We start from the raw sequence: 13,235 nt of genomic DNA, 5'->3' as shown, positions 1-13,235 counted from the left end.
TGTATGTAAACATGAAAAAAGTTGACTTTGGTTGCACGGCTACACTGAAACTGTAATACCCTTCACAGCTGCATTTCTTAAAACATAAAAGGGTATAAAAATATATTTTTGATGATTTTGACTGGTCAGTTTGCATGGCAGCTATGTGCTATAGTGATCCGATATAAATAATTTTTCATGGATATTATAGGATTGAAGTCGAAACTAATACACGCCAAATTTCGTGAAGAGATATCATCAAATAAAAAAGTTTCCCATACAAGAGCCTGATTTTGAACGGTCAGTTTGTATGGCAGCTATGCATATGCTATAGTAGTTCGATTCAAGCAATATATTAGGAGATTATAACTGTGCTTTGGGCAATGATCTATGCCAAATTTTATGAAAATATCTCATCAAGTAAAAAAGTTTCCCATACAAAAACTTGTTTTTGACCGGACAGTTTGTTTGGCAGCTCTATGCTATAGTAGACCGATCTGATCAATTTATCCAGAGATTATAGCGCTGTCTAGAAGAATAATCTGTGCCAAATTTAGTGTAGATAATTTGTCAAATAAATAAGTTTTTCATACAAAACCTTTGTCATAATCTGTCAGTTTGTATGGCAGCTATATGTTATAGTGATCCCATCTGAACAATTTATCCATAGATTATAACGCTGCTTGGGAAAGTTATCCGTGCCAAATTTATTGGAGATAACTGGTCAAATAAATAAGTTTTTCATACAAAACCTTTGTCATAATCTGTCAGTTTGTATGACAGCTATATGATTTAGTGGTCCGATTTGAACAATTTCTTCGGAAATTTTAGCGTTGCCTTGAAATGTCATCTGTGTCAAATTTCATGAAAATCTCTCATCAAATAAAAAGTTTTCTTTACAAGAACTTGATTTTGACAGGACAATTTGTATGATAGCTATATGCTACAGTGAACCGATCTGAACAATTTTTTCGGAGATTGCATTATTGCTTGAAACTATAACATATGCTAAAGCTTGTGAATATATCTCATCAAATGAAACAGTTTTCCATATAAAGACATTATTTTGATCGTTCAGTTTGTATGGCAGCTATATGATTTAGTGGTCTGATCTGTAGACGTGTGCAAAATTTCAGCTCGATATCTTAAAAAAGTAGCTACTAACTCGAGTAAATACAGGCGGTTGGACGTATTGGACTTGACTATACCGGCTCAGCTTGTCACGCTGATCATTTAACTATGTATAGAACACACATTTTAGGACCTCTGTGTTTTCTTCAGTCTGTTACAAATTTCGTGGCAACCTTAATACACCTTTTCAGGGTATAAAAATGCTGGGAAAAATGTTTGTGCCACTTCTATGGTATATACACGTATGTAGTTGTAGTTGTGCATGTATGCTCTACATACTTGAGGGCCCGCTCTAAAGTGCTGCTAAGTATTACAAAGTATTAAATTCCATTAAATGCAGGAAGCTGTTGCATTTGCTGCTTGCCACACAACAATATCTCTACAGTTATAAAAGCACACAGCTACATTTTGCATTAGTGTGTGTGTGGCTGTACGCCTAGCAACCATAGCATATAGTTAGAAGCGAGTAATTTATTTTAATGGCAACACCATTAACGACTGATGATTTTAATGTTACTTTTAGCTTTTTTTTTTGGTGTTTGCCAGCCTTTTGTTGCCTCCGGCCGGCGAGTTCAATGGAATCCTTTTAGCATGCGCTCATTTTAGCTGCAAAGCATATCCAATTCAACGTATAGTTTGGCTGTGGCATTGACTGCACTTGAAACAGTTTTGAAGGTCTCACTACAAAGTGGCACAAACAAACACATGAACATGTAGCTGTATGCCACATGTTGATACACAAATGCACACGGAGGGGTTTTAGGCAAATTTCTATAATTACAATGCTGCCAATTTAGTTGGTATGCAGTGTCTATCAAATAGCTAGTCAGTCGTGTAGTCGGCAGCAGCTAATCGAGATGAAGTTTTGTGCCTTTCATATATATGTATATCTATATCTGTCTATATATATACATATATTTACCTATACAGTGCCACCGACTCGAATAGTTATTTTTGCCGCCATTACCTCTCAACCCAGCATTATCTTGCGCTCATTTCGCTGTAATTGGGTGTGTGTGCCCGTGCTGTCCCCCGGGACATCATTGTCTGCCAGACGAAAACTGGTTAATTGTTAATCAGTTGACTAGCATTGGCATTGGCATGTGTCGGATTACAAATTGGCTGACTAACTGCAAGCACTAACAATATACACTATAAGCACTATTATATACATACACACACATATATGTGTGTAATCACATGCTGTCGCTGGCATCTGCAGTACCTGTCAGATATTAATTTTGTAGTTTGGGCGTTGGCGTCGGCGTCGGCGCTGCATGCTGTTCAAGCCCACTTGAAATTTTGCCGCTTGTAGAGCTTTAATTAACTAGGCGTTGCCACATAACTGGTATCTGATAATCGCTTGCTGTTAATTGTTGATGCAGAAAATCGCAGGCTATAACAGCGCTGCGTGCAAGGAGGGACTTTGGTTGGAATTTTCATTGTTGCTGATGCATCTTGATCACTTTCATTGCTTTTCGTGTCATGTAGTTGTATGAAGAGACAAAGTAAGATTGGACGCTTCTGATATTGCCTTGTATAAAAAGCTTTCGCGATCATGTAAGCTCGGAAAATAGCACTATCATCTTCGATGATTCTAAAAACCGGTAATTTTTTAGAGATTTATCATCCAGAGTAGTATCATCGGTATAATGCCCTTCAGTATACTTTGAGCCAAATAAAGCATACAAGAACGATCTTCAAGGCTTTTGAAGTACATGTAGGCACAGTATACAAATACGCCCCCGAATAAAGCTCACAAGTTTTATAACGCTTATTTTCAGAGGATGAATGACTTAAAAAGCTTCACACTAAAAACTACATTCTATGAAAGCTGCGGTTTAAGGCTGACAAAGTATATACATCTATAGAGAATACTTATATCTCTAATGGCTTAAATTTTATAAAAGCTGCGGTATAAAACTCCCAAAAGCTACAAAGCCCACGTTCAAAGCTTTTTAGAGCATAATTAGCTCCCGAAGATCATGAAAAGCTTAACGATAAAGCTTCAGAGTAAAGCTTAAAGTATAGAAAAGCTCCGTCATAAAACTTAGAAATCTCGTACTGCTTATCCTGCGGGAATTTATGATCACAAGTATTTTCTCATGTTGTTAAAAACTTTTATAACTTAAACAAGTTTATATGGTGTTATACAACTTAAAAAGCTTACTATCTGAGCAGCTCCGGCCATTGTTAACTTTTTAAAAGCTTCTTAGCAAAGCTGAATGTAAATAAACTGCTTCATTTTAAAGCTCACACATCTTGTATGTCTAAGCTTTTGAGGTTTTTCAAGAAATAAAAGATCAATCTGAAATAAAGCTCATAAATCAAAAGTTATATAAAATGTACTCTCCGATCAGTTCCGGCCATAGATGGAGCTTGTTTTCCCTAAAAAGTTGCACACCGATTATAAAGAAAAAGCTTCTGTTTTAAGCTCAATAATTTTATTTAACTCACTTTCTGAGTCTTTCCAAGCAATTTTAGATCAGGAAGACTTTAAAAGCTTCTAACTTAAGCTTAAAGGTTATAAAAATACCTCTATAGAGTACATAATTCTCAAAAAGTTAACATCTCGAACACCTTCGACCATAATGAGCTATTTTAGGCCTTAAAAAACACCTGTCAAAAGTTAAAGGTTTATAAAAATCTTTAGCTTGAAGCTTATAAATCTTCTTATAGCTCACCTTCTGAGCTTTTTCAAAAATGTTATGTTACGAAGACCTTAAAAAGCTCTCTCCTAAGAGTTAGAGTTTGTAAAGGAACTTCTTATTAAACTTTTTAAATCTTATAAAGCTTAATTAGCTTTTAACGTCCTACAAAATCTTCACACTAATGAACTACATGAAGCATACAAAAAGCTTCACTATCTTCAAAAGCTCACCTTTTGCGTTTCAGCTTGCCAATGAGACCCATAGTTCTTTGAAGATAGCAGGATTAAAGATGTTGGAAAGTATTTGGGAAGGTGAAAATAGGCTTAGTTTGAGAGCCTTAAAAGTGAGAACAAAATAAAATTTTAGAAAAGGGAAAAAACTTAAATTTTGAAGATTGTAGGTAAAACCATAAAAAGTTATAAGGTATTATTTAATTAGATGTTTCAAAGACTCTTATAACCCAGTTCTTTAATAAATATGATAACTATAACCCGTATAATAACTTCCTTTCTCTATTTACAGTCCAACGATTACACCTACCAAAACACATTGGGACGTCGCTCGACACTTGGGGCCTACTACCATATGAACAAACAACCTTCGTACACGAACGAACACAGTCTAAATAGTCAATACAGTTATAATGCGTGGGGCATATGGCGTGATGGACGCAATATAGCGCCCTCAACATTCTCCGCCAAAACGCATACACACTACCAGAAGCCGCGTTCATTCTCCATCATACTCACGACCGCAGTGTTTATTGTGCTACTCGCCGTGATCTCAATAGCCGGACTGGCGTTCTACTTTAGTTCGGTGAAAGCGAATATGGAGGATCGTAAGTAGTTTGGCCTTAATTAAAGCGAAAAGTTAACAAATGATATATTCTCAATCTTACAGCTGTGTTGGGTTTCGAGGGTTCGTTTCGCATAGCGAAGGGTGACCTCTTCTCGACGGGTTTAAAGTATAATCATACGACGACTTATAAGCAGAAAATCGAATTTTATAAACGTTTCATTGAACGTTCGCTGATGGATAACGGTTTGCAGCCGTTGCGTGTGGACACGTGGGGCTTTGGTGAGGGACCGCTGATAAAGGTGTCTTTTCGCACATTTTTGGATGTGAGAAAATTGCCACAGTGAGTAGAAAACTATTACCCATATACCGAATAAGACTAAAACTCAAAGTTTATTGTAGAAATATACATAGCGTTGAGGACTACATCAAGGAATCACTCTTTCTGGAAACCACCGCAGCTAAGTCGCTTTATCGCTCGCTGCGTATAGATGCCGAGTCGGTGGAAATCAAACGTATACTGGATGAGTCAGTTGTGCGTGCTGCGTCGCTCTTCAAGGATGCTGTAAGTATTATTTGATTTCTCAAACTGTACTTTATAATTCATGAGCTCATAATTACCAGGTGCAGCAGCCCACTAGTCAGTCACAGCTGGAGAAGCGTCTAATGAAGAAACCCAATGCGCCAACTCTACTCTCGAAGCCAGCTACCACCGTTAAACCACGTACTACACATCGTCCACACTCAGTCGATGATGAACCCGATGTCGATGTCGAGAATGCGCCAGTTATACAAGGTTCCTTCGAGGGTTCATTCGAAATTACTAAAACCGATGCCGATATCTCACGCAAGAAGGTGACGCCGACCAAGGCATACACCAGCTTACCACCGAAGGCGGTTACACCATTTGCATTGCGCGTCAAGCCGAAGAAACCATCGATAGAAAAACTTACGACCATCATACCACAGAATCAGCCTTCACCAACGACTTCTGCCGCAACATCGACAAGTACTACGCGTGGCACTAGCACTGTTAAAACTACACGCACCACTTCGACCACGACCACTAGTACGACTACCACAACAACAACTACGACACGAAAACCGACTACAACAAGCACCAGCAGCACCACGACTACCACAACTACAACTACACCACCACCAACTCCACCACCCACTACAACTACTACGTCTACCACAACAACAACAAGTACAACCGCAAAACCCGCAACCATTCTACCGCTAACATATCCACCTCCTACCGCTTTTTCGCCGAAACAACAATTCAGTTTGCCACCGATGACTACACCGTCCATTGCTTTGAGTGTGCCGAAGTTGGATGCTAACCTCTTTGCTTCCGTGCCTGTGCTCGATACACAACCTTGGCGTCCGATACATCGTGAAGTGCCTGAACTGTTGCCTGGACCCCCGCCGGCCTTTCCCACGAAAACACTTGCTAATGTAGACAAGCCAATGCCCGTGGCACCACTCGCACCGGCCTACAGACCTGATCTACCAATGCGACGAAATGATGAAATGGAGTTGCCGTTTATACCGGACAACCCCTCACCGCCGACACCGTCCGCCTTCAATCCATACGCTTCCGGTTACTTTGGTACCGCTGTGCGAAAACCGGAAATCAGCGCAGAAGCTACGAATCCACAAGATATGTTATTCTATCACAGTTTCGGTAATCCGGTGTTCATGCCTGGCACTGAAGATATAGAACGTTTAGGTGCAGGCGCACATGTGAAGCCACATCCATTGCCGGTGCCACTAATCGACGATGTCCTCATACCGCCATTTAAACCGCTCATACCGGGCATGGATAAAGTGCCGATTGAGAGCAATGAGAAGTTTGAGCATCTCGGCGGCGGTGTGATCGTTAAGAAGCACGAGTTGGAGTTGGCGACTGGTCAAGAGAAGTCGAAACCTAACACCGAGGTCGTGGCTAGTGATGCCGATAATGAGAGTGAGACCGAAATTCCAACGTTGCTGCAGCAATTCGCCTTGGAGGGTGTCACAACCTCGACATTTAGACCGAAAGTCAGCACACCGAACATTAATCGCATCGAGTCGAGTGCTAATTCCGAGTTGGCCGACACAATTGGTGAATTCTTTATGGGTTTGTTGAACTTACCAAAAGAAAGTGCACGCAACACGACGAAACCGGCAGTAGAGCCAATCGAGTCGCGTATTGAACCAGAGGAAAATGTGGAAGAGATGGAGACCGAGCCTGAATCTAAAGTGGTGCCGAATGAGGAGGTGCAGGAGGAGGAAGTACAAGAAACCACCATACCAGTTACGGCAGTGGCGAGTGAACCAGCCTCGGTTGAAACTGATAGTGTTGAAAAACCAGGGGTGGACGTTATTGAGGAAATTGCAACAACAGCAAAACCCACTTTCTTAAATATTAAAGAACTCATACTGAAGCGCAATCAGGCAAAAAATCAAACGCGTAATATCGACAGCATAACTGGGCGTCCTACACCCACAACAACACCAACAACTACAACGCCAACCACACCGCCAACACTCTTTAGCCCCACACTCAAGCCGCCAGTGACAAATTGGAATCGCCCTAGACCCACATACAACCAGAAACCACCGACCATACTTGATGACTCCAATCTCTTTCCTTCACAATCGAAATGGGAATTCGTGAATAGTTCAGCGACCAATAGCTTCGGCCATACGGGCAACATGCGTAAAGTATTCAATAAGACGCTGCAGGCGTGGATTTCCGAGGATGTGGGCGGTAATACGGAGGATAACTTCACGCTTAATGACATCAAGACACGCATAAATAATGCGACCAACATACAAGATATTTCGCTTATCTTCGATACGCTCGCATCCAAGTTGGGCATTACGCCCATGGTACAAACAAAAGTGCCGCCATTCTCACAGAATAAGCTCAAACACACGCAGGTCACGAGCAACAACAGAAGCAAATTGGCAAACACAACGGCAGTAACAACCGCAACCACCACCACCTCCACAGCACGTCCATTAGCGTTTAGAGACAAACCGGCAACAATGACCACAGTGTATTGGATGCCCACAACTAGAAGAGGCACAATAACGGCAGTACCAGCGACCGCAACCAAAATGCCTTGGACATCAACAGCAACAACAACGAGACGAATGACAACTACGACAACAACAGCAAGCACAGCAACGACAATGCCAACATTGCGCACGAGGCCAGCCATAACTACAACAACAACAATTGCGACGCCGACAACAACAAAAGCACCAACAGTTATGCCAACAGCAACAACCGACGAACATTTCATTGAACTTCCGCTACGACGACAAGAGCCATTCATCAAGCCCATGTCCAGTTTCATGGAAGACACATCCTCTGAGGGCATCGGTGCGGCCATACCAGTTGTGGGTGAGGCCGAGGTGGAGGTCATCGACCCAAATAAATACGAGGAAATGTTGAAGTCATCACAGTTTGCGGCGGATACCACAACGGAAACGGCACCACAATTGGTCACATTGCTGCCCGTACGTTCCAACTCGGGCATACGCACATACCGTCCGGCCGTGGATGAGGAAGCTGAAGCGCGTAGTAGCAGCGGCAATGATCAATTGCCGTTGGCTGAGGGCACCGGTCAGGTGGAAGTTGTGCCAGAAGTGCTGCATGGTACGGCTGGTGTGGCCGGCCTAGCAGAGGTTGTGGAGGATGCCGTAAGCGACCCGGTGGTGCCGACAACATCCATGCGTCCGAGTGTTGTTACGGCGCCACGACGTGGTGGCGGCTTTTTCGCTGGCATACGTAGAAAGAGCGACATTAGTCAGGCGCGAAGGTTTCCGCCAGCCGAAGCGGTCGTCAAGGGTGGACTACATGTGAAAGTCAAGTGAGTGGATTGGTGAGGTGACCAAGAGAAAGAAGCTTCGAATGGCATAACTCAATTAGTGCGAGATTTCTGCGTTTGCCTTTGCGCTTTGTGCAAAGCTTGAGGTAAAGGAAAAGAGACAAAGTAAAAGAAAAGGAAGACAAAGAAATGAAAAGCAGAAAAACGAAACTAGGAAGGGAAGGAGAAAAAAATTTGCCTCGGAACAGTTTTAGTTAGGAAATTTAGACAAAAGTATTTAGTCATCTTAATTGCGTGAGTTTTAATAACCGGGCTACCAGGTATCTTCACCTCGTTGGCGTTTAAAACCTAAGTTTATGTTTCTATTTTATTCCACAAACCAGTTCTTGTTCATTGGTTGTTAGCTGTCATTACTGAGTAATTGCCTGACAGTTTAAGCAATTTCTGAATGACAACAATTAATGTAGGACGAAAATTAGGTTACGCAATTAATAGGAGCTGCTTTCACATTAAGGGAGAAGCAGTGACATTACTTCCGCAAATCTTTATATACATATTTGAAGTTAAATAGTAGAAATAATTTTTAATAAAAAAAATATAAAACTAAAGAAAATATTTTATATTAAAACTAAATATAATTTAAATATTAAAAAAAAGTAAATTTAAATATTAAAAAAAAAATTATTTTAAATTTCAATTTTATATAAATATACACATATAAAATCAGTGAGGAATAACATCGGTTTAAGTTATTTCTAATTTAATTTTAGCTTAAGTTTATTCATAGCAATAATATGAAAAGTTTATAAGCACTAAATGTACTACTAAAAATTTGTTTTAGGCAGAAAAAGCATAAATAATTTGTACAATTTATAAAAAATTTAAATAATTTTTAATTTTAAATTAATTTGAAATATTTTTAAAACTAAAAAAAAGTTAGAAATTAAACTAGAAATACTTTTTAAAAATTTTAGCTCGCTTAGTGTGAAATAAAACGAATTACAATTATAAAAAATTTTTATATTGATAAATTTAAATACTTTATGGATTATGTTTATAATAACTGAAGTAATGTGAACCATTTAAGCGAAAAAATATTTAATTTTTTGTATGTATTATAATTAATATTGAAGATTTAAGTCGTATTGTATTTTTTGTATTTTTTTTTATATTTGATAGTTTCGAATAATGTACTTACGAATTTTGTAAAAAGAAATTAGTTTATTTTTTATTTTGTATTGAAATAAAATTAATAAATAAAAGTACTTTTAAAATTTAAAGTTGTGAGTGTTTTCGATATTTTTTAAAAGACTAAAAACGTAAGAGAGGCACAATTTTTTGTCTAAAATGTGAGATCCTCCATACGCGCGTAATCCGGTTTTATATAAATGAATACCTCAAATAAATTTAATTACGTAAAGAAGGCAGCGAAACACTTCCTGTAGTTCAACAGCTCCATAAGTTGACTTGTATGCATTGGTTCTGACCGCTCAATGATAACACTACTCAACAAACCTTAAGTAAAAGCTTTGAGATAGATGTGCTAAAAGCTCTGTGCGGTATTTGTGGTGTCCTGATTACAATTTTGAGTTCAAAAACTTCCCATTACCTACAGCTACTTTTTTAATTTTAGTAAATGGTGGTGATTGGACCCGTACACCTCTTGGCTACTACAATTTATTATGAATATTAACAATGTATTATGAAATTTTTACTATTGTATTCGCTATAGCAACCCAAAATTATCAAGAAACAACCTCCAATATCATAAATTCCAAATTATTGTAAACTAGTGTAACATAATAGTATAAAATTATTTTTCTGTGGGCAAAAAATAGTAAGACTTTTCAATTTAAATTTCGCTCGGAAACCCATATGTCGAAATATTTTTTTTTTCTGGGTTAGTATGACTCTCAGCGATATCTGTGCAAAAGCTGACAACGAAATAATCATTAGTGTTTAGTAAAGGCTTGTCTTTCTGATGTACATAAAGTGCATTCCGCGATTTTTTTAATTTTATTGATGAGTTAAATTATTCAAGAAAGAAGTTCCACTTAATATTGTGTGCGGAATCAAATTGCTGGCGCCAATGCGTTCAGAATGTTGGAAAAGGGTTTCAGTGATAATTATTTGTGGCGAGTAAGTGTGTTGTTTGGAAGAGTGAAAATAGAGTTGGTTCCAAAATCACTAAATTTTATTGAAAAATAGCGTCGCGTTAACTTCTGTGAAACAATGCTTTCTACTAGGATGTCATGAAACGTATTATTAGTGGCGATGAGTCTTGAATCCATGCTAACGACCCGGAAACAGACGATCAATCAGCCGAGTATCGTGTGAAAGGTGATCCGAAGCCAAAAAAACCACGCCAAATCAGGTAGAAATAAAAAAAAATCAGTTTTCTTCGATTATCGAGGTGTAGTACTCTCTGAACACCTTCCAACCGACCATACTGTAAACAAGGAATACTATTTGAGTGTATGCGTCGTTTGCACGAAGCTATTCATAACAAGTAAGGAAATTCGAAGTTCGTGTACAACCGAACATTTTATACTCTCGCAACTTGCAAAAGCCAAAGCCAGGGAAGATGTAGAAGAATTTAAGTAATTTTATATATACAGACAGACACATGCGGCTTGTTAGAAAAACTAAAATCATTATATGTATTATATGGGAGTTGGGGTAGAATCGACCCGATTTTATCTATTTTCCCTAATACCACATACTATTAACATAACAAATACTAAAAAACTAATCATATACAGTAAAGTCAGCCGGATGTTCGACAATTCTGATATTGATATTTAGGGGCTAGGTCACGTTTTCGCTCAAATTTGTTTATTTTAGGCACAGAGATACACTGAGTAAAATACGCTCTCTCATTTTCATTGAGATAACTCACATATTGGCCGGTTTGTGAGGCACAAAGTCACCTGGAAGTTCGAAAATTATATATAAGTATTTGGTATATCGGGGCTAATTAAGTATAGACCCGATTCAACCCATTTTTGATACACAGACATACTTTTGACAGAGAAGGAATTTCAGTTATGTGCTAGTATCTCGCGCATTGACCGATATTTTCGATCAAAAGTCAACCATACATACTGGGGTCCACATATTCGGTACCTAAAGACATTATTCGTGCAAAGTTTCATTCCGTTATAATAATTGGTTCTTGATTTGTGTGCTAGAAAGTCAAAGAATCAAATGGAATTTAAAATTGTGCTATATGGAAAGTAGCGTGGTTGTTGACCGATTTCGTCCATTTTCACATTGTGGCATAGGAATATAAGAAGAATATATCATACTAAATCGGTTTGTCGGGTCCCGAGATATGTCATTTTACCTTCAAAGTAGGCTGTGCCACACCCATCGTCCAATTTTCACGCCGGCTTCCATGTAGCCCTCTCAAGCCATCTCGGAGATACAATTTAATGTCTTCGCAAGCTCGTCACGTTAAAATTTCAAAGCTCAGACGAACGCGCTTTTCTTGCTTTAAAGCCTTTTCTTTTACCCATTCACTTCCACAACTTTCCACGAAATTACAGTGAATATTTAATTAGAGAATTTGTTTGAACAACGCAATAAATTCTTGAACTAATTAAAAGTGCAGTTTGCAGGCAATAAAAAGAAAAATATTAAAAATATGTCGCTAGCTGTATGAATATGTTGGAAAAAGTTGAAGCGGAGGAGGAGGAATGAAAACTAAAAGCGAATAACATAAAGGGAAATTAGCTTAAAAGCATTGTGCTAACGAAATGACCAGAGCAATGAAGAACAAAAGCAAACACGCCGCGTCACAGCGGACAACGCAGGCGACAAACTAGCGCGGCAGCAACAACAACAACAGCAACAGTGCGCACATCATTGGAAAATCTTGCCATTTCCGACTTCATTTCCATTGCAATTACATTTGCATTTTGCATTCGCAAATTTTATGCCGCGCGACGGACTTTTGCATTTGCATTGCAACGCGCGGCCAAGTTGCAACGCTAATTAAGTGTAAACTCTGAACAAAAGTTCAGGCAAACGAAGTGAGGGTTGCGCGACTGCCAGGAAGAGTTGAGATGAATGACGCAGCTAAACGCAGCGACACGAGAGCGGAAATCACTAAGATGAACTTCATGCAACGGCGCACACACCGCAAGGCGGCTAATAACGCAAAGCGTAAACTAAAGAAAAATTAAGGAAACACGGTGTGTCGTTAAGCGGCTGAGACAAGCGCGCGCCGCGGAGATTGCAGCTTACTGAGGTGAGCTGCAACAAGAAAAGTTTAGACGCTTGTGGCAACATGCGGTTGTCTTCCGATTTGGGGCGGTAATGTGCGCTCGCACGCAACCACATTCAAACACACAACTGTATGCAGGTGCATACGCGCAACAAATGCTTTGAAACCGCAGACATTCTGGGCGCGCCGCTAACCTTGTGGCGCAAGACAAAGCCGTCTGTCGCAAGGATGTGGCGCTGGAGTGCGCGCTGACTTTAAAATACTTGCCGCAAAGTTTATTTGCGTGCGCGCTTGTATTTGTATGTGTGGCAGGAAATACGCAGACGGTGGCCGCTGGAGTACGCGTTTGAGACAACGCTCAGTTGGTTGCGGTAAGATTTGCATTTAAATGCGTGGTTTGCCATAAATAATGTGACATCGCGGTGCGCCGAGTGCAAGAGGTGAAATATTTCACCGGCAAATGGGCGTTGCACATATTTGTGTGAAACTCAGCTGCCACAACGGCTGTGTCGCCTTGTGCGCCGGTTTCTTAGTAAACTACTTTCTTATTCTTCATTAGCTGCTTGCCACCATTTCAGTTTCTGCTATGCTAATAAGCCATGCAAATCGGTCTTTCATAATTCA

General features: G+C 39.5%; 1 protein-coding gene across 1 annotated transcript in view; it reads left to right on the top strand.

The window, feature by feature from the left end:
* LOC126753235 (mucin-2) overlaps nucleotides 1–8,913 on the top strand; it is a 55,515-nt gene extending 46,602 nt beyond the window's left edge. Inside the window, exons 2-6 of the mRNA XM_050464493.1 lie at nucleotides 4,284–4,599; nucleotides 4,662–4,899; nucleotides 4,959–5,121; nucleotides 5,181–7,483; nucleotides 7,763–8,913. Of these exons, the coding sequence (XP_050320450.1) occupies nucleotides 4,284–4,599; nucleotides 4,662–4,899; nucleotides 4,959–5,121; nucleotides 5,181–7,483; nucleotides 7,763–8,429 (3,687 nt within the window). The 3' untranslated portion in view covers nucleotides 8,430–8,913. The remainder of the gene's footprint in view (nucleotides 1–4,283; nucleotides 4,600–4,661; nucleotides 4,900–4,958; nucleotides 5,122–5,180; nucleotides 7,484–7,762) is intronic.
* Nucleotides 8,914–13,235: the final 4,322 nt, after the last annotated feature.

This window comes from Bactrocera neohumeralis, chromosome 3, assembly GCF_024586455.1.
Source record: "Bactrocera neohumeralis isolate Rockhampton chromosome 3, APGP_CSIRO_Bneo_wtdbg2-racon-allhic-juicebox.fasta_v2, whole genome shotgun sequence".
NCBI classification, from domain to species: Eukaryota; Metazoa; Arthropoda; class Insecta; order Diptera; family Tephritidae; genus Bactrocera; species Bactrocera neohumeralis.
The sequence above is the reverse complement of the archived record's forward strand: the minus strand, read 5'-3'. Positions and strand labels throughout refer to the sequence as shown.